This window comes from Nestor notabilis, unplaced genomic scaffold, assembly GCF_000696875.1.
Source record: "Nestor notabilis isolate BGI_N333 unplaced genomic scaffold, ASM69687v1 scaffold17616, whole genome shotgun sequence".
In the NCBI taxonomy this organism is placed as follows: Eukaryota; Metazoa; Chordata; class Aves; order Psittaciformes; family Psittacidae; genus Nestor; species Nestor notabilis.
Genome location: NW_009932606.1, coordinates 469 through 22203, shown reverse-complemented (window position 1 = coordinate 22203; position 21735 = coordinate 469). Strand labels below are relative to the sequence as shown.

General features: G+C 41.5%; 1 protein-coding gene across 1 annotated transcript in view; it reads right to left on the bottom strand.

The window, feature by feature from the left end:
• Positions 1-553: 553 nt before the first annotated feature.
• Positions 554-21735, bottom strand: part of ESRP1 (epithelial splicing regulatory protein 1) — a 21469-nt gene continuing 287 nt past the window's right edge. The window contains exons 2-14 of the mRNA XM_010016489.1: positions 21651-21735; positions 21349-21477; positions 20351-20464; positions 17940-18054; positions 10576-10674; positions 10421-10475; positions 8459-8569; positions 8238-8370; positions 8114-8156; positions 6738-7039; positions 4958-5176; positions 2798-2996; positions 554-896 (exon numbers count right to left, since the gene is read on the bottom strand). Of these exons, the coding sequence (XP_010014791.1) occupies positions 724-896; positions 2798-2996; positions 4958-5176; positions 6738-7039; positions 8114-8156; positions 8238-8370; positions 8459-8569; positions 10421-10475; positions 10576-10674; positions 17940-18054; positions 20351-20464; positions 21349-21477; positions 21651-21735 (1777 nt within the window). The 3' untranslated portion in view covers positions 554-723. The remainder of the gene's footprint in view (positions 897-2797; positions 2997-4957; positions 5177-6737; positions 7040-8113; positions 8157-8237; positions 8371-8458; positions 8570-10420; positions 10476-10575; positions 10675-17939; positions 18055-20350; positions 20465-21348; positions 21478-21650) is intronic.

Genomic DNA, 21735 nt, shown 5'->3' with positions numbered 1-21735 from the left:
TGGTCAGAATCTATTACAAGAGTTGAGCAGGTTTTCCTGACAGATAGAGTGGTTTATGGCTTACGGGGAACACTGCTCTTCCCAAGGCCTCATGACTGCAGAGAACAAACGGTATTGGGAGTTTTTGTTCTGTAGAAAATAGCTAATATACCCAGAAAAGCCAAAAGCCCTTCATAAGAAGTGTTTCTGAGGTCAGGAACTATATATGCCTCTACATGCTTTACATATGCATTCAGTACATATATGCATCAATGCAGTAGTTTCATAAATAATAAACAGTTTTCACCATAAAGGTCAGAAGTTACTTTATTACAAAAACAGAGCAGAATTTCAGAAGTTGTTAGAGCAGACCCCAATCCGCCCATTCTAAAGAGGGGCCAAGGGCTTCTTTATGGATATGGGAAGGCTGTCCATATCCACACACCAATTCCCACTGAGGGTGTAACAATGCAAACTAACAAGTTTAAGAGGCATGGTAGGTGAAAACAAAACAAAACAAAAGCAACAACAACAAAAAAACCCACTGTAACTGTGTGAATTATTAAAAAAATTACTAAAACTTAGGAAATCCCTAGATATCCTGAAATTGTTTCCCTGAACAAGATACCGAACAAGCTGTTCTTGGTAGCGCAAGCCTTTAGCACAACAGACAATGTTCTTTTGTGAGCTCTGTGCGTTTGCTGCAAAAAGACTTCTTTGTTCCTGCTTGGTTTCTCCTCTGCTTTACCTGGGGTAGTATGCTGTGTAGTTCATGAAGAGCTGAGCCCCAGCAGGGTAGTACGCCGTGGAGGGCTGGAGTGTTCGTGGGTTCAGGAGCATAGATGGCTGATACAGAGCAGCTTCTGTTGGCACAACTGCAGCAGGAGCCGGAAAGGAGTAGGAAGGGGGTGAAAGGCCTGAAGGGAACAAATGGAAAATAGATCAGAACCTTTTGAATTCCCGCATATATATGGTCTTCATTAGCTGAACAACTCTGCAGTATGTAGAGAGCCTTCACAAGGTTCTCATTCTCTTGCTCATCACAGAAAGTAAATCTGCGCTACCACCATGAGCTTGACTACAAGTGTTGTGCCCAGCCCCCAGCAAAACCAGTAGTACACAAAAAGCCACCTCTTGCTCTGTGAATAGGGTCTCTTTCTGAAGAGAAGGCCAGTTTTTCTTGTCTAGGCTCAAATTTTAATGAGGTCTCCAATCAAGAACTGTAAGAAAACTTCTATGCTAAAGATCTGCCTAACATTCCCCAGAGCAGAGGGCACTTTTCATCCTGACACTCCTTATCCCCCAAACAGCTCTGTCCTCAATTAGCCAACACCAGTGTGAGAAAAGTTATGGCACTGCAGCCTCAAGTGTCAACACTGAGTTTAAAAAAACCAACCAAACAAAAAAAACACCAACACAAAAGTGCACTTCATGGTGTTTCAACAAGACATGAGACCTTAAATGACAGTCAGCCCACGTCCTTTGCCACTCTTCCTTTTCTTCCCTCTTTCCCCCTCTCCCTTTCATGACACTTTCATGTGTCATGAAAGTGAACATATAAAAGCTTCAGATAACCCTGAATAGCAAAACCAGAGATTTTCCTTAAAGTGGCAGCCAGACTCTCTCTGCATTATGGGATGGGACAGGGACAGAGGTAAAAGGGCTTCTCTGATGAACACATCACTTGCATTTGTAGTTGGAAATGGGAACACTGCCACGTAAGAGTTCCCAAAGTTTGGGACACTGCCCAAGAACTTATCCCAGGAGCTCTCAAGATAAGCTTCCAACCCCTGTCTGGAACAACTGTCACATATAGGACTACATACTGCAGATGCCTGCTCAGAAGGATACTCGCATAAAAAAAGCTGGTCACCTGGAAAACATCTCCCAAGGATTAGCTGAAGATCTGCTCAGACTCAAAAGGAACCACACCCAAGAAGTCTGCTGCCTTATTGGCACCTCTGACTAGGATTGAGAGGACACTTCTTAAAAAGCCACCAAGAACAATAACACATTTGCACAGACAGACAGAGAAAGCTCCTACTTGACTACCTTACCATTTATGATCTTGGAAGCAAAGTATTATTTTTCCCATAGGCTCAGATTTATATGGCATGTATGCTTAGTAAGTTAGCCCTTAAGCTCTTAAAGCATTTCCCCTAGACATTTGTCTAGAAGTCCATGTTCACCCTAGTAGCTCTGAGGAGCATAATTTTACATGACATGCAGTTTCTGCAGTTCTGAGGCCAAAGCTATGTGTACTTTACTCCCATATGTAAACCTCAATTCTGTACAAACAGCAAAAAGCAAAGGAAGAGTTCAGCCAGTAGTGGTTCAATAGGCAGAACACTTGTGGTTAATTCCCAAAGGGAAACATTACCAATGGTTTCATAAACTAAGTTTTGGAAATGAAAGGGAAAGAAGGGCTTTTACTTGACATATTCAGCATGATGAAAAATGTAAATATGAATCAGTGTAAATGGTAAACAGTTTTTTAAGTTCTTAAGCCTAGGCAGGGCTTACAAATTACTTTTCAGAGTCACGGCTCACCTTGGCCAAGTTAAGTTTCAGGGAGGGGAAGGGAAGTTTGCCACTGGAAAAGCAAGAATAAGTTTAAAGTAGTTCTTCAGTCACAGTAATTCACAACCTAAGGGAAAAATAATGGTTGCAAGCTGCTGATGATTCAAGATGAAAAGACCTTACTTTAATACCCCCAGCTGACATTCCTTTCAAAGAGCCAGAATCAGAGTCAACAAAGCAGCTCCAACACCTACCCGCACTCAGCGTAGCACATTGGCAAGACCCGTGCAAAACTTACATGGTAACTTACATGGTGGCGGGGACAAGCCATTTCGATTTAAAGTGCCCCCCATTAACACAAAGTTCATCTCCTCAGCAGAACATTGAAAGACTTCAACATATCTGTCCTTCATAGTCTTCTTATGACACTTCTGTGCAGCCAGAAAAGCTCGGTCTGCAGATTTCATCTGAATGAAAGCATCTCCCGATGGACGTCCCTACAAACAGGACATAAAAAAAAAAAAGGAAATGTTTCTCCCATAAAGCAGCAGCACAGCAGTCATCTGTGGTGTTAAAAACAGTCTCTTCAGCCATAAATACATCCATCTCCAAGTCAACTAGTCAGTCAACCCAAGGACCCATCAGCATTTTTAAGCTCTCCTCCCAAAGGTCTTCCCTCTTGTGCTAACTTGACCATATTCATTTAGCTGTTACTCATTTAGCTGTTTCAATTAAGCTGTTGATACTTCTAGGTTTCAAAAAAAAAAAAAAAAAAAAAAAAAATAAGAACACGTATGGCAGAGACTACAGTTCAGGGATACTCAGGGGCCCCAAGACACGCTCTTACCAACTGAATACAAATGCAGAATTGGAATATTTAATCCACATTATCTGGGATTTTTAAAATTCATAGATAAATACAGGCAAGTGCCAAGTGTTAAACTATGTTTTTAAATTCTATTTTGTTAAGGCTGGGTTGTTTTAGAAGGGTACTGGCATTTGTATGAGAGTGCAGGGAAAACCCAACAAACAATGACACCCTTACCTCAGCTGTAAATGAGTGGGATACACAACTGGGAAGAGTAATTTTAGCCACATGCAGCTGCTTACTTGAAGTAGCCAAAACTAGAGTTAGACACCTGAAGACAGCTCTAACTTAAGTTTTAGGCCAATTCTTCTAGTTTCAGAGGGAAGAACAACTTTATCACTATCCTTTGCAAAGTTGTTCATGATTAGAAGGTTGAAACCAGGAATGGTGGGAGCATGCAGAAAGATAAAAATCTGCTAGTCAGGAAAAGCAGTATTTGGGGGGAAAAAATAAATCTGACAGCTTTGGGCAGGGTTAGTAGACAGCCCTCAGGACTACACACACAAGCCAGTGTCTTCCTCAGAGTTCTTTCCTTATTGCTGGCAAGAGCTGATACCACTGTAAACCATTACTTGTGCTTTAACATCTGCATCTTTTCTTAGCCTCTCCCAGACATGCACATTCCTCAGATTTTCCAACCTCGGCTACATCACGTCCTCAGACACAGGAATCACTTTAAGTAGAGGTACTGAAACAGCTATAGTGTCTTCTCCCTCCCCACACCCTCAAAACACAGAAGCCCTACTCCAGGACAAGGAAGTATTTTGTTGTTTCACTTTAGGCTTAGTATCAACCAAAGCCATTTAGAAAAAACCGCTTCTGTATCACAATTATCAGTACAATCAGTGGAACTGCTCAGGGCATCTCCAGAGTTAAAGGAACTGCTATCTCCTCCCCCTAAAGTCACAAGACTGCAAATAAAGGAGATGACAACAGTGCACAATCCTCTATCTAAAAAGTTTTGGTAGAGGCTACTTCCAGAAAACAATGGCAACGATGTGACTGTTTACACATGTCAATGAGTTGTTAATCTTGGTGCTTAGCTGCAACTGTTTAAAGAAAGCAAGCACACAGTTCAGGAAACCCAAAGTTTCATGCTGACTTATGCCATCGGAAATCCTGTCTAAAAAGGCCATAGTCACAGTTGTCCTCAAATGTACCTGAGGCATATTGTTCAGCAAGGCAGCTGCAAACCCCTCCTTGGAGAGCTAACCTTGCCCACACTTGTTTTGCAGGTACTTCTTGCCTGGTACAAGAATTACGCACATTAAGCGGGACTCTTCAGTTCCTGCCTCTTACAGTGCAGGATCACAGTTGCTGCTTTGGGAGCACAAACCCCTCCGAGACTGTGGCTCAGCTTTAGGCACATGGGTCTTGGTAACAGAAACTGCTCTAGAGCAAATGCAACAGCTGGCACAGCAGGGTTCAAATAAGCCAACACATCTATTGCTGGTACATTTTCAGAGGAGAGCTAGAGGCTAATTAATGCTATTAGTGTCAACCCCAAAGGTGCTTCTCTGTTGACGTTGTCAGGACTGTGTTCGTACACACAGGTAATTGGCACACAGTGGCTAGAAACTTAGTGCTTACCTGGTGATTTAGTACCATGTGAACTCCATGGGTCCTAATATCTGTAGAAAACTCCCCCAAGAACTCCAGGATGTCCCGTATAGTAGCAGCATAGGGAAGACCACGCAAACGTATGCAGTCTCTCACATTAGTGGGAGGTACAAATTGTTGAGGTAATACTGGAAGAATAGGAGGTGTTGGGAGAGGAATGAGAGGCGTGGAAGAGTACCTGTTCAGCACCTGTGCAAACCAGAAAAAACAGAGGTTACAGAAAGATTCCTTACTTACTCTTCAACTCAGAGGAACTGAACATAACACCAGTGCCATCTGTTTTCACTCTGGGCAGTATCTCAAGAAAAAAACGTGAGCTAGATTCTAGGCTTAAACCAGAAAAGCAGCACTTAGAACTCGGATGTTCTAAAGTAAATATTTAGGGTTTTTTTTCTTAATTAAAAAGAAATATTTTGTTTTGGAAAAAATTTACTTGAATGTTTGTGCAACTCTCAGAAGACTTCTTGGAACATGAAAACTGCCTTTCTACAGCATTTTTATTGGGAAAATAAAAAATATATAATAACAATCATTCTATTATCTACAGTCACGGTGACACTTCTACCCAGAGTAACTCCTCAGCAGAACTTCAGGAGAGTCTGGGAACTAGAAGCTGTATCATTACTAAAGAGCCCTGCCTTGAGATGCAATAGTCCATCAAGTAATGTAGGTGGTGGTACTGAATCACAGTCACACTTTGAGATTCCTTCTTACTAATTTTAACAGTAAAAGCCTGGCCTGGTCAAGAGTTCACTAAATAGTCATTCACTAGCCTTTAACTCTGAGTAAAATATAAGTTCATTCACATTTATACAGCTATCAAGGTTTTGTTAAGCAAAGAAATACGAGAGTACTTGAGAAAAATACAATGACAAGAGTAAGTGCTGCAGCTACACTTTCTCATCATTAGTGCCACACTTCAGACAAGGCACTGAAATCTTTACATATTTGGGGGAACAGAGCTGTGCCATCACTTGGTTACACTAACATGGCTATTGCTTGACCATATTTGCACCATAGATGAAGCCTTTTAGAATCACATTTAGTAGTGACATCAACCGCAGCTCTACAAATCTTCAGAGAAAATCCTCTCAGCCCTACTTCCTTACCCTGACAATGTAACTAAATTTAATGGTCCATAAAGCCATGTTAATGCAAGAGGAGGCACTCTTCAGGCCCAGTTTTGCAAAGTCCTGCTGTCCTCTGCTAGATAGCCAGTGCTGGCAGAAATTGGCTGAGACCCACCCTTAGAGGCAATTTGCAAGACTTCTCAAATGCATTGCCCTGAAGACAAATACATGGAGAGGCTTTGTGTTTCTGTGCCAGTGAGTAAAGATAAGTCTTTTAGATCAAGATTTGCTGCTAACTCTCCTCCTGGACAGAACATCACTGGACTTCGACAAATTCAGTATCTGTAGCGTACAGCAAACTTTCTGCTGTAACTGCTGTTTGCAAGGCTATTGGAAGCCAGAACCTCAAGGGTTTATACATGTGTGTATGTGTACACACACCTGTATGATTGAGAACATCCATATGCCATAAAATCTTACATTTAGAGGGAGCAAAGCCTCATGGAAATTCAGACAGTGCTTCTTCCAGCAAGAGTCAAGAGTGAAAGGAGGAGGAGGAAAAAAAGAAAAAAAAAATAAATGCTTCCAAGTCATGGGCAAGTAGTATTTGCATCCACTACTGTATGCCAGTGTAGGAGTTTGGATTATAAGAAGCCAGTGTTTGCACGATTTACACCCACCTGCTGAATTTCTGCTGCAGTGCTCCTGAAGAGTTCAATGTACCTTTTCCCCAGCAAGTCCTTATGCTTTTTCAGTGCATTTTGTGCATATTCCTCACAGGCAAACAATACAAAGGCATCCCCTGTTGGCCTGCTATCAGGGTATGTGACAAACAGGACTCCCTCTTTTCCTCCTGTTACAGGGCAGTGCTGGCCAAAGAATGTCAGCACTTCTTCTGTTGTAACATTGAAAGGAAGACCTCGCATCCTGACAATCACTTGGTTTTCTTTTGACAAGAACTGTGCAACCTCATTGGAAGTACCTTTAACAAAAGAAAAATAAAGTGTACAGAAGCACTTAAATCTAGGCAGCCATATAAGATCATGAGCAAGTCTGGCATAGCTACTTCCTCCCCACAGACAGAACAGAGCAGGTAGAACGATATTTGCTTCCAAAGTAAATACCCCCCCCCCCTTTTTTAATAAACTAGAAATATTGTATAGGACATTTCCCATTAAAGTCTAATAATGTTACTCCATCATTTAGAAGAGATTCCTTATTCAAAGGGAAAACAAAAACTACTTACAGTTCAGAGCTCAAGGAAAGCAGTCTGTGAATCTCTTGCATAAGCACTACCTCTGCTATCATGCACCTTGCCTTTCTAACTTATGAATACCTTTAGCATGCTATGAAATCATAATATATAGTAGCCATGTACCCAGATCATTGTTCTGGGAAAGAAAGTGGGAAGGGCATGTTGAAAACAGCTCAGGAATTTCATCCTATCCTAATAAAACTGTCAACGTCTGCCAGTTCCACTTTCAGTATGTCTAGAAGACCTCTGATGTGTATACTTTTAATACTACCCTAACCAAAGCTAGCTGCTAACCAACTTCACATCTTAATACAGTCCTTTCACTTACAGCTAACTTGTTCTGCAAAGAAGTTTGGCTGTGCCAGACACACCATTATTTACACTGTGATATCTGTTTGCTTTTACATGCAAACCTCCACAGCAACAGCAGTCATTGTTTTTCAGAAATACTCTGGTTTTGCTTTTTAGTAATCAGTAACATCTAGGTTCCTTCAGTTAAGATGGCCTAACAAATTAAGTTCACATGCAAGGTCATCATCTCACCTGATCAAATCCTTATTTAATAGGCTGCTTGAAAATGGCAAGAATATGGAAGAGAGAGATGGACAGATAAATCATAGAACATCCTGAACTGCTGCTAGCAGAGTTCATAGTAATCAACACACCAGATAGATACTTGTTTAAAGAAAGATACTTGTTTAAAGAAAGAAAATGAAAACCCACATCCAACAAGGGCAGTTTACAGCCCAAAGCTGCAGATGCTGATGGAACCCACTCTTGTTCCCACCCCCTAAAAATTACCTCCTGCAATCTTAAGGAAGTCTTCACCTGTTGCCTTGTATACCTAAGGAAAGAAAAGAACATCTGATTGGCATATTATTTGCACTCCTGTTGCAAAGAGGACTTCAAAGCCAGTGTCACGCACCTCAATGTATCGATTCCCCATATGATGCTTGTGTCTTTGTAGTGCTAGATCTCTATGCTCTTCGCTTACGAATCTCACGAGAGCCTCCCCATTCCTCCTACCTTGGGCATTAAGACAGACAGCAGCACCTCCCCTGCAAGATTTAAATCAAGAGAGAGAAAATGCTATGACCAACACAGATGAAGCACTACAAATGTGTAAGTAAATTCTTGGCTACTAACTTGGCAATATTTAGGCCTTTGAAGAATCTTGCTATGTCCTGGTCAGATGACTGCCATGGCAATCCTCTTGCTCGGATAACAGCATTGTCATCCACGAGTTCCATCTTGCTGCTGCAGACACAAAGAAGGAGCAATGCAGAAACATCTACCTCTAGTATCTGACACACAACTCTCCCTGCTTGTCACCTGTGCTCCAGGGACAGGCTTCAGTCCATGTTCCACATCTGCTGGATGGCACTGCCAGGGCAGCAATGGCTAAGTGCCACCACCATCCAAAGGCACTGCACGTGTTTCTTCTCAGGAAATGTCTGGTCCTTTTCCACCTCCCCTTTCCTGCTTCACCACATTTGCTCCTCAAGCTCTCATCTCTTTAACCATGTTCACAATTTACTCCCTACTCCTGACATACCAATGATTCGTGCTTCTTCATTGTCTGAACAGGGTTACTGGTACAAAATTAAGCACTTGCTATTCTAATCTCAGCTAGGTGGAAAGTGAAACAGATCAGTTAGATGTAACCGAGGTCAATACTTATTATTTGTAGTGTAATGGTGTGTAAGAGCCAGGTACAAGCCAAGATCAAACCTGTTCAGGGTTATACTCAACACACAGAGGACTACTGCCCAAAGAGTTTGGCCATAACATTGCTTGTTTAGCTGTCACCTTGCTACTAGAAACTAATATAGCTACAGGCTACACTGGCTGCTTCGCATGGAAATAGCTCAGCCACAGAAAGCCAGGTTTAATTGGTCATTACCACAGCCTCTTTTGTTCTGTTACTTGTTAAAAGTGCCATGTGTAACAATATGCTCACAACTACCCAAGGCTGCCTTTCTGGCTATTGCAAGGACATGTTTCTGCACAGAATAGACTAGATGATTAAAAGCAGATGAAGTCCTGTTTAGCAGCAGAGGACATTTCCACCACAACCCCCCCCTCCCCCCCCCCCCAAAAGGCTGTGGTACACCTTGTTACAGGAGGGTCATGTTTTTCACTCATATTTTAATATCTCTGGAGGCCTTTCTGTAGGTGTCTGTCTCACCTCCTAATTCTGTACTTCTCGCTATCAAAAAATAAGATCAGAATCTTCCACCTCACCCCAGGACTTTGTTATTGAAAGGGGAAAAGCTTATGGCCATGGTAAAACAAACCCTGAACTAATCTCACTGGATACTTTCTGCCAATATTGTTGTATTCTTTTCTTGCTTCTTTTGGCTTGGATGCACCAGCATCATCTACTATTATGACAGTTCCTTAATCTGGAAAAGGAAAGTAAGGGTTCATTCATGATGGGAGTACAAGTAATACTATAGAGGAAGTATCCAGCAAACCATTGAGAAAAATCTGTAATCACACATAAAAGCAGGATTAAGAAAAACAAAAAAAACCAACACCCAAACAAAACAAAACACCACCAAAAAAATCTCCACCAAAACAGTCATCAGAAGTAGAAAACACTTCATGTTTAAAACCTATTTGGGAAGAAGACAATCATCATAGCTTAAGCAATTTACTGGTAGTACAGTATCTTCATGGAAATGTTTCTTCCCTATATATATAAAAAAAAAATAATCACAATGCATATTCAGTAACTGTGAAGCAAATTGCAGGAAGAGCATAAGAGTTGGTACCAACAGGGTTACTCTGTGAGAATGCTTATGTTCTTCATTAATAGCACACTTAACCCCCATTACAAGCATTTATTAGCAGAACCCAGAACTACCAGCATCTAACAGGCAACATTGAAATGTAGAAAGAAAACTGGCTTGCATCTGACCATCCCTTTCCCACCTAAAGCACCTAAATCAATTCCCACAGCAGTGGCAAGATAAATAAAATAATGCTAACAGCTATTTGCAAGTTAGGAGTACAGAGAAATACAGCTTATCCAAGCTGTATCTTAGAAGGGGAAGGTGTGGGGGGAGCATGTGCACACAGCAAGAGGAGGGAGAAAGCACTTACCACGGCCCACTTTCAAATTTGTAGTTCACTCTTTCTGGATCTGAAAATCTGTGATCTATGAAATACAGCACAAATTATTTTCTTTTTTCTCAGCATACAGGACAGGCAGTAAAACCAAACAAGCAAGAAAAAACTTGTTCATGACAATCACTTACTGTATGGTTCAGATATTAGCGTTAGAATAATATTCCCCATATCTTCAACTTGAGAGGCTCCATAGGGAAACGCTGGACTGCTCTTGTCAAGATTTAAATCTTTATGCTGGAGTTAAGTCAATCATCACCAGAGAGATTTCTAATTGGCTTCCTGTTAGAGCAACAAGCTTTCATGTTACCTTGATGGCAAGGTGCTTCTCAGGGGAATATTTAATACATTTTCCTGCTTGGATTCATTAGCTATTCTGCCTTGGCCTCTAACTACTGCCACCTGCGGGAGCGTGAGGTCACTCCAGAAAGTGTCTGGGGACACGAGACCCCATAAGAAGGACATATATATTTCGTATACTTATGAATTATGTATGTTTCACAGACAGATACAGTTTTGCATCCAGAAGAGACTCGAGTACTCTCCTCTTTAATTAAGATCTTCTTTAACCTCTGAGGAAAGATTTAACGAAGGAGGAGAAGCAAATCATCAACTAGGAGCTCCAGAAATAGAACATACTACATGCTTTGCAAACAAGCAAATCCTAGACTAGAATAAATATCTTACCTCTTTGACCAAATTCACAAATGGTATCTGGTCTAAACTATTAGAAGTTACAACCCGAGTTTTGTGCTGTTAGACAGAAGCATTTTGAGAATGTAGTAAGAGTATACCATTGTAGATAATTAAGAGACAAAACAGAGTCCCACAACCCATATGTTCTTTGATCTGAAGGATTTTGGAACATGATAGCAAGGATAAGCTCTCCTGCCAATAGAAAGCAGGAAGCATTCTGTCCTGGAAAGACAGGCTGTAGAACAACCAGATAAAAACCCATGTTCATAAAGGGAGACTGATGCAAGTTGCACATATCTTTTTCTTTCACACAACTGTAAGCAGTTCGCTGTGGCATGTCTCCTGCCTCCTGTCATATTTGCCTCTCTCTAACACCAGGCTATAGGACTGTAAGATTACTTGCAACTCTGCTCCATCATTTATAAATCAAGTTTTTAAGAAGGTTTTATTCACTTATATCTCCTTTTATAAGCATAGGGTTAAACAAAACAAAACACCACAACCAACCAAAAAAGCCCGCAAAAAAAAAAACAACAAAAAAACAAAAAAACAAAAAAAACCAACAAAAAACAAAACAAAACAAAACAACAACTCCAAGAACAGAACAAGTAATGAAATATAAAGCAGTCTTGGCAAATTACTTGGATTCTTTGACTTCTCTTATTCCTTTGAATTATGACTCTAGAGCAGAAGTGAAAGAGTTTCTTAAACAAGACCTATCTTGGCATCCAGTACAGTAATGAAAGTCATTCAAAATAGTCAAATGCACCAATTATTTACCCATATCCTCAAAAAGTTAAAATATTGCAAATGCTCAAAAGAGTCTGCATTGTGATGCTCAAAAGTTGGCTCTTGGTCCAAGATAACAAGGTTTCTCTTAAGTAAAAAAAAAAAAAAATTAAAATAAAAATGCTTTTTTCCCACCTAGAGCTGAGCACATTTTGAGTTGGCAGATGCCTACATGAAGGGCAGGGAACAGAAGAACAGCTTCTGTCAGAAACAGACACCACACACCAGCTTTGCTGTATCATCTCATCAACAGGAGAGACAGCACAAGTCTCATTGTGAAACAAAGTCCTCTCCAATATTTGTGGGTTAACAGCAAGTCACTCCTACAAATGCTATCTTGTTGCAAGATGAAAAATAATTTCAAATGAATCAATGAATTCCTCTTCCACGGTAACAAAAAGGAAAGCTGCTGTGCCAACACAATACACTTCAAAGCTTTGCTGGTTTTAAGCAGGCACTGGAGTCTGGAAGGTGAGAGGATGGTGCTTAGTCTTACAAGAAGATTCAAGTTTAAATGAATCATCATAGTTAAAAATAAAACTAAAAACCCAACAAAAGAAGGCAGAAAAGCTAGTGACACCCCCCTTCCCCCCCCCGTTGCATGACTCAAGACACTTTCCTAGCCATAGCCATTACCCTCCCTCCACATACGTTCTTTGGAGTAAAACACTGAGAACATTAAATGGGTCTCTTAGAAAGAAACCCAAGCTGAAAATCCTGAACCACATGCAACAACTCCAAAGCACAGTTTCAGAGACCATCAGTATTTATGGCAACAAAAAAACTTCACTGCAGTATCTCTTCCCAAGCAGTACACTCACACTCATCTCCTCCCCTGCCCCCTGGGGAAGAGGTGTTGAAAAAACTAATCCACAGACTCCCTTGCAGAGATGGTACCTAATCAGTACCACACAGATGTTTCTGGGCACAGTGTACTGGAGCTGAGTGCTTCTTTTCCTGCCACCCTTTCCCCTGCAGCATCTAACAGCCCTGTGCTTGCTCACTCTCTGCTGCACATCCAGGGAACCAGAAGCTGCTGAAGGAACAGGTATTGAAACCCTGATCTTGCCTGACCAATTTTTATGAAGATTTTGGAATTGTCATCTTTCCTCTGTCAAAGTCAAGAGAAATTGGGCAGGAGTTTCAATAGCTATTACAACAGGGGACATGCATACACGTGCACGTGCATGCACTTGGCTGTTAAGACTGTGCTGTCAAAACTCAAGAGACATTTCAGTATTTCCTTTTTGCAGAGCCAAAGATCCCCACAAGTGATCAGCTGCCAGAGAGAAAACACAGCAGTGTGAAGGTACTAGGAATGTGAAGCAAGGCTATCACACAATGAAAACAAACTCCCTCGCCCCACATTAATTTTCTTCAGCAAGTATTTTAATTTAAAATATTGATCAACAGGAGATACAGTTCCTAAAACTCACCTAGTGCTAATAGAAGTCAGCACCAGGTGTTCAGACAGAGCCAGTTGTGCCAAGGAACTCTAGATTAATATAAACACAATGGAAGGGAAGGAACAAAGTCATGAACATCAGCAGGAGTGAAAATTGCTCACACCTTTGCCTCCAATTAGCCAGAAGCAAAGTTTCTAGGCAAGACTGGAAAAGAAACTGATAGTTTTCTGCACATATAAGAAGCATGTTAATACTAACAGTAACCAAGTAAAAACCTTAAGCCTAATGAACAAAACTGGCTACATACAGATGGACACCTATGGACAGAGACACTAGAAATTATGGAAATTTTGGGAAAAGATGTTAGTAGAACAGTCTCTATAAAATCCACCTCTTGCTCTGTGAAGGGATAGGAGACCACATGTGTGTGTACACAGTGATATTTAAAAGTTGGAAACAACTGTACTGGCCAAATCCAAGTTCACATATAAAGAAGTGTTAGAAAACAGACTTGGCTGTATAAAGGTACTATATGCAATAGCATGCACACATATAATCTAAATGAAGCAATGGGGAAAAGACACTCCCAAACAACAAGGCAGGGTGGGAAACAAGGAACAACTTTGTCTTGCTGCACAGCAGCACCATCATCTCCTGCAACACTCAGCAAGTTAAACAGGGGAACTTTTGGTTAGATATAAGGAAGAAGTTCTTCACAGTGAGGGTGGTGAGGCACTGGATTGGGTTGCCCAAGGAAGGTGTGAATGGTCCAACGCTGGCAGTGTTCAAGGCCAGGCTGGACAGAGCCTTGGGCGACATAGTTTAGTGTGTGGTGTTCCTGCTCATGGCAGGGGGGTTGGAACTAGATGATCTTAAGGTCCTTTCCAACCCAAACCATTCTATGATTCTAAGTTGGTAAAGGGGACAGGGAGAAGCATATTCTACACCAGTGGCCTATATAATATGGAAGAAATTTCCGTATTATTTCCTCCTTTTCATCACCACAGCTTCACCCACTGCCACTGCCTCCCATGACTTCTTCCCTCCCTGTCTCCTCCATTTCTCAATTTCTCAACTCCTTTAACTATGCCAAAAGGAATACTGAACAACTAATTTAGCTTTGAGATGACACAACACAAACTAGTATTGCAATTGTGTTCTTTGCTGATCCTCTTCCATCTTTGTTCTGTTTTTAACTCTCTTCAGGCAGAAGATTACATCTTTTAAAATGAAGTTTGCATAAGGGTAATCTGATATTACCCAGTTCCTGGGGACTATCACAGGAAATACAAATAGCAATATGCAAGAGTCTCAGGTAATACCCAGTAACAGGCTTTTTATTGACAATTAAGTATTATTGGTTATAACTGCTCCACATCATTGTTTTCAGGACAGCCAGGTTAAAAACAAAACAAAAACCAAACAAATGAAGCCAAACCAAAAAAAGCCAGCAAAACCAATTTTCAGTATTGAAATATCCAGATTGTATCCAGCACATTAAGCAGGATGGTCTGAAGTATGCCTGTGTTTCTACTGAAAACATCCAGCAAACATTCCTAGTAAGGTGTTATCCTCACGAATGCAGTTCAGAAGCGAGTGGAGCAAACCATGTACTGAAGGAAGCATGAGCTACTTGCCATTTAATGGCTTCTGCACACCCAATCTTGAGGCAAAGGATGAGTCTTCTGCAGATCTAATACGAATAGTCATACAAGCTTTGTTCGCTCCGCCCTGAAGGCACTCACAGGGTGAAAACTGGCTCAGCAAGCTTTGCAAATCAAGAAGTGCAGCAAGTATGGGAGGTACAGAGGGTGCGAGAATAACCCTGCTCCTTTTGTATACTTATACATGTTGGGGGGGGCGGGGGAGGGAATATATCAACGGCCCCGAGTTCCTTCCTCTGCAGGAACACGATCGCTTCTCTCAAGCTTTTTGTTACTTTAAATTTCTCACAGTTGTCCTGCTGTTGTTACTCTTACACAATACTAAGTCTGCCAGAAGACTGTCTCCTACCCTAAAACCTGTTCTGAGACCGTAAATTAGGCAGCAGTAGCACTTGGATATAACAGTTACAACTAGTATTGGTTCTTCCTCAGTCCCTCAAATTCCATGGCACTTTAAGCATTTCCTTACCTTGAAATAAAAGAAATGAGTGGGTGTTTGCACAAGAAATTTATAATTTCTTGGGGAGGGGTGATGTAAAGCTTTCACCCGACCTCTTGAATTTGGAATAGTTTCATTGCTGTACAGAATTTCAAGTAGTTCACTGAAACAGTAAGTTCCAAAAGAATTTTCTAAAGGAAGAATAACCCAGCTGATTAGTTGGTTTAATATCTCTATGCTATTTTTCAAGACTGTGCTTGCCTTATCCACAAGAAATACATAGCCAAGCACCAACTATGCAGTGTTATACATTGGATTATGCACCTTGAATGACTGCACAGTCAGCAGTTATCTACCCGAGTGTTGGGAGCACATTCTCCATTTGTTTGTTATCTGTTTAATCAAATGATACCCATCAAAAGAAAAGCTTTTTGACTACTTGTAATAATTTAAATGACTGTACAATAATACCCAGCTTTCCCTTAACTTTCATGTCATGCAAGCTTCCTTTCACCGATTACAACCATCTTACTTGCAGGTAAACGGAGATGTAAGTACATGAATGGATGCGCCCCAGGATCATTCAGCTTTCACCAGTTTGTAAATACATCTCTAGTCAGTACCCTACCCATAAACAAAAACCTTATATCCCTACCAAAACCAACCAACAAACCTGGCCCAGTGTAGTGGGTATGGCACAAATCAGAGACTCCCCTCATGCAGTCCCTTTAGCTATGGGGTGGAAAATTTGCACTTTCTACAAGAAAAGAGCTTGGTCAGATACTATGCATGAATCTACAACTTCATTTCAACCTACTCTATTTGGTTTTGTGTCTTCCACCCCAGCATATCTGCTTCAAATCCAAGTTATTTTCATTTAGACATTTTCTTTGCTACATAACTGTCTCAAGAAGTAGCTTACATAAAAAACCCCAAACCTCTGCACAAAACTGTTTGCACTAGTCTTTACACTTAGCACCTGCTTCAGCAATTATTTTTTTAATCCCAAGCATTACATGCATGTCCAGACTCTCCAAGTGCAATTAACTTATACTGCTTCTGACAGCAAGGAGATGAAGTCGACAGATTTCAGCAAGGTGAGAAGAAAGAGAATTATCATATTTGTAAATAAAAGGAAATCAAAAGTTATTTTATCTTTTTGGTCTCCGCATCCTCCACCTCAACACTCTCAAGCAATACAGGGCAGGCACAGTTAATTTCAGGTATGTGGCAGATATGTAGCAAGTTTACAGATGAGAGCATCAGTTACAAATCAGCAGTTACAAACCAAGACAAACCACAAAGATTAAGATAAAACCACAATGGAGTAATTTAGGTTTATACACCTTAAAAAAGCATACTGGATGCAGAATTCACACTCAAGCTGAGCACATTTGGATAGACTGACCAAGCCTCAAGCCATGTGGAGAAAATACTATTGGCAACTGCCAAACCCACCCTCAGATGGTACTGACTCTTCAGAGGCTTCCTGACAGTCAGGTAACACAGGGTGGTCTGCCCCCCTCTCTCAGCTGACAAGGAATAGAATACACAGCCTGCCACTGTGCCTTAGCTGACCAGCAACGCTCCAGATGACTGCAGTTGTATGACTAGTTCCACGGTACCAAGACATACAGACTAACAGAAAGCAAAGGCATCTCTCCAAGACAGCTGACATAGCTCATTGTCTTTGACTTCTCCAACTCATGTCAAAGCATCCCTGAACAACGCAGTAAGTTTGTGACCAAAACTTTAAGACGTCTCCATCATCCAGCTTCTAGACTATGTAACACAAGCATTTATTTTGCTTTTCTACCAAAAAAAAAAAAAAAAAAAAAAAAAGAAAAAAGGAAATTCACACTCCTACACTAAGTGCATTGCTTTGCTTCACAGTAGGGGAAGAAGTGGTTTCTACCTCTTCACTAGGCGAGATTAACCTTAATTTGCAGATGGCAAAACAGAGCAGACAGCCTCCAGTAGTCAACCTTATGGTTAAGCACCAAAAAAATCCGCACCTACATAATGTGCCATAGATAGTGTGCCAACCACATCCCTGCCTTAGGTTCACGCCTGAATTAAAGATACACTACAAGTTCACAACAAGAATAACTGGTCCCCTTCCTAAAAATTAAGACAGTCATTCTTACTTAAAAATAAAAAATCTAACTGATGTGACAATCAGCCTCACAACTTGAATATTAGGATTCATACTGGCCATATGCACAATGTGCCAGATACTACCTTCATAGATTTCTCTTTAAACTTCACAGTTTAGCATAAAGAAAACATACAGAAATCAAGAAGAAATACAGCATTTTCCCCATGGGAGCATGCATCCTCATATGTTTTTGTCTTTGTGAGAAAGCTCAGTACAGCTCCAAGTTATTCATTAAAGTTATACCACCCGTGAACATGTGTTGCAAGCATTACTCACCCATCTCTGCCCTAAAATTCAGGCAAAGCTGTAACAGCAGTAGACACCATCACTGTTAAAAGGATACATTCTGTCATGGCTGCAACATCCAGTTTGCTAACATCAGGTGAGCCAGGGCAACACTTCTTGAACTCCTTCCGCAAGTCAAAAAAGGAGTAGAAGCATTCAGGCAGCAAGATATTCTGTAGGACAAAGTAACTGCTGTCAGCCTGGGTAAGCTTAATCTACTTTGTCTTTAGATACTAAAACTTTATAACAAGTTGCTTATAACAGGTATGAAACACAGTCAGTCTTTGTTACAGAGAAACTCACATAGCTCTTCTTAGCCACCTAAGTGTGTTTATGAACTTTTTTTGCTTAAGCAGCTTCCTCTCTATGTGGCTTAAAAAGAGAAATGTGCTTTTTCACTGCCAGAGAAACATTTGCTATTATTACTCGTGCCTCAAATCCAATATATAGGTAGGAGAGCAAATGCCTGCTATTGCAACATTCATCATCAATTCTTGATTCCAATTTTAACTGTAAAAAGCCAGAGGGCACTCAGTTCAGTTCATAAAGCCAAGTAAATTTTGCAAGACTAGCAGAAGATGTTTTGGTTTACAGACAAGTCCGAGTTCTCAAAGAACAGTCACACTTCAATTACTTATTCCTTAAACCAAAAACCACACAAAAACCCCAACCAAAACTAGGATAAAAGCCAACTGTGTGCAGATGAGGGTTTGATACGGCACAGAGGTTGTCAGTCTCGGCATGGTAACTGCTTTAATTGCAGCATATGAAGCCAGAGCTTCTCTACAGGCACAACATTTTGTGTTCCACTTGGCTGTTTGTTGCCTGCAATGTCTCTGTAGACCAGAAGTAAGAGCTTTCTGTGATTTAACAACTAGTTAGCATCTTGGCATCGTAACAGAATGACAAGATACGTGAAAGCATGTTTAGGGAGCCCAAAGAAATAAGTCTAAAACAAGTTCTGCTTTGAGAACATGTTAGAATATGGGCAGGTGCATTAGGCAAACGATACTATTTAAAGACAAACTTATGAAAATAGAGGTGCGCTTGCCAGGAGTTCCTGCGCTGGTTTTAGCATGGCTATTTTTCTTCCTCAAGAAGCTAAGAAGTTCTGTACTTCACTGACATTCAGTTGGAGCAGTTAATGCCAAGTCATTCTCTGAACACCATGAGCTGGTAGATTACTTCAGACTGGGAATCTTAAAAGAAAAATATAATCCCACAAGTCTAGTGATTTATTTCTGCCTATCTGGATTTCAGTGACCCTCCTACCCCATCCTCAGGATTAGGGTATTCCCCAAAGAACTATTATAGGTCCCATAAACATCTGGTCTACTTAATCTATAGGCAGCACAAAGCAGCTTTCAAATGAATAATTCTTAACAAAACAGCAACAGAACACATCAATGAAGATTTGATTCTTATTCATGACCCTGTGATGATACAGAAAAAGGATGCTTACCCCTGACACCAGACAGACTTAAGTAATCATATGAGTTGTCCCTTCTTTGCCTGCAGTTGAGTTATGTGCATAAGGTTAACTGTATAAACCACATACCGATTGCAAGCGAGAAGAAAGTCTGCTAAAAGCCTGTTTCCAAATTTTATCACATTATATCCCAAGACAAGTTACATATATAAGGACACACTCTTCAATATGAATCATGCTTGCTGTTTCTTTTCTAAACCAAAGATATAAATACTTAGAGCACCAATAAGTATTAAAGCCAAGCTCATCCAGTATCAGTTTTGTAACAGCACAGACTTGCAGCAGTGCCTCTTCAAAGATGAAGCAGCAAACTGATAGGCACAGAGGTCAGTTGCAATGAGAGGAGCAGAACTGCTCAGTTACAATGCAATGCATGTCCATAGCAAACCACAAAATGAGATGTTATAAATATTGAAGCAGTTATTTCAGGACTAGAGACTTGGCATATTGCTGCAACCCTATCACTAATGAAAAGTAGGCAGGACCTCATAACACTGTTAGCAATTTGGCAACTCTGAAGGCATAGAAAACTCCAGAATATGGGACTAGTCATCACTCATAGCCTGCTTCAAACTACTGTTCAGCTCCTTACAAATATGAGCACCGCCCTCAGAGCTTCAACTGACTACATAATGATTGAAAGTTGCTGAAGCTAAAGGTGCATGTAACATTTCAAAAGACAATTTATGATTAAAGTGGTTAACTATTTGGCAATGCTTCCACATCCCACTTATTAACCCATTGTAGCTACACGTGCTCTGTCAATGCATTGCTCCTTTCTCAAACACTTACATAAGCAGAAGACATTGTCTGTGCCTTCCCCATGGACAGGCTCTTTAGTCTCACAAGCATATTAACACACAAGCAATGTTCGTATAATGGTTGCGTGGAGGAACCCTCATACTAAAGAGAAATTGGTAAATTTTGCAAGAAATCATACAAAGCACACTAAAAGTCAAACTGAAGCTACAACTACATACCTTTTTGGAAGCTTCAGGGTGCAGAACCTGCCTAATATGCAGCTGTCCATCAGTACAGAAACAGAACGAAGTACCTACACCAATGTTCAACTCGTTGCTCACAGACTGATTAAACTGAAAGCAGGAACAACAAAAGCCATGCATGTAAAAGACAAGAGTGGCTGTGCTAGGCAGTGTTATCTGCTCTTGACATGTTATTCCTCAGCAGCAGGAGCATGGAGCTAGAATTCCTTTCTGTACAAGCCTAGCCCTTCACTTCCATAGATTTGTTTCTTACCATCTAAACACATGATAACTTTTATTACATTATTTTCACAAGGAAGTTATCCCTATTCCCCACTTCTAATGAGATGTGGCCATACAGACAAGTCTACATTACAGAAAAAACCCAATCCTTTTCCAGGAGCATTTGCAAGAGCACTGCAAGCAGACATAAAGCCAGTTGCAGAGAGCTATGGGAATGCCGTGGCAGAAAAGCCTTTTAGACAGTGCACTCAAGCATGTTGAAAAGGAGACGGGTTTTCCGCCCTACCCTCAATGAGGATCACGCCCACCTTCCTATTTATATGGAGGCTTCAGTATTGTTTCCTTTCCAGGACTGATGAGCCACCACAAGCCTAAACAGGGCCTGCCACCACCCAGCCTTTTCAGGGGCAACTAAACTTGGCCTCTTCCAACACCAATTGGGGCTCACCCTCAGCTGAGACTCAGGGGCCAGCATGGCAGGAGACCAGGGTAGGGAGATGCCTGACCCTGACCTTCCTCTCCTAGTGTTCAGTCCCTCCTAAAGTGAATGAGCAAAATACAAGGGAGAACTCCCCACAAAGCCCGCCACAGACCAGGATGCCTGTCAGACACATGTCTGTGGTGCCCCTATGCCAGACTCCACTGTCCCAGTGATTGTGGTGGTGGAAGGGATAAACAGATAACACTGCCTCTACCCCACCAGGGAGCCCCCAAGGGAGACCAGTACCCAGCAGCCAGTTATGGGGTGTCACCTGTCTCAATGCCTGCTCCAGCGGTGGAGCCAGTGCCAGGCTCTCCACATCTACCTGGGTGATCTCCTGGCACTCAGCTGTCAGGTCCAGGTGGTCAGGCCGGACCAGCACATCGTGCAGGTGCCCCAGCTCCAGAAAAAGCAGAAGGTGGGTGAGCCAGCTCCCCAGGCTGAGGTGGCGCCTGCCCTCCACCAGAGCCTGCTCCAGCCTGGGGTACCCACTGCCGGCCCAGTGCCGTATCCAGCACGGCAAGGCCAAGGAGAGCAGCAGGTTGGGGTGCCCTCCCCCTCGGGGGAAAATACCTCCTTACTCCTCAGGTCGACCACTTTCCACAGGAGCTGGAGCAGCTCTCGCTCATCCGAGCCCAGCCTTGCCCCGTTGTTTCCC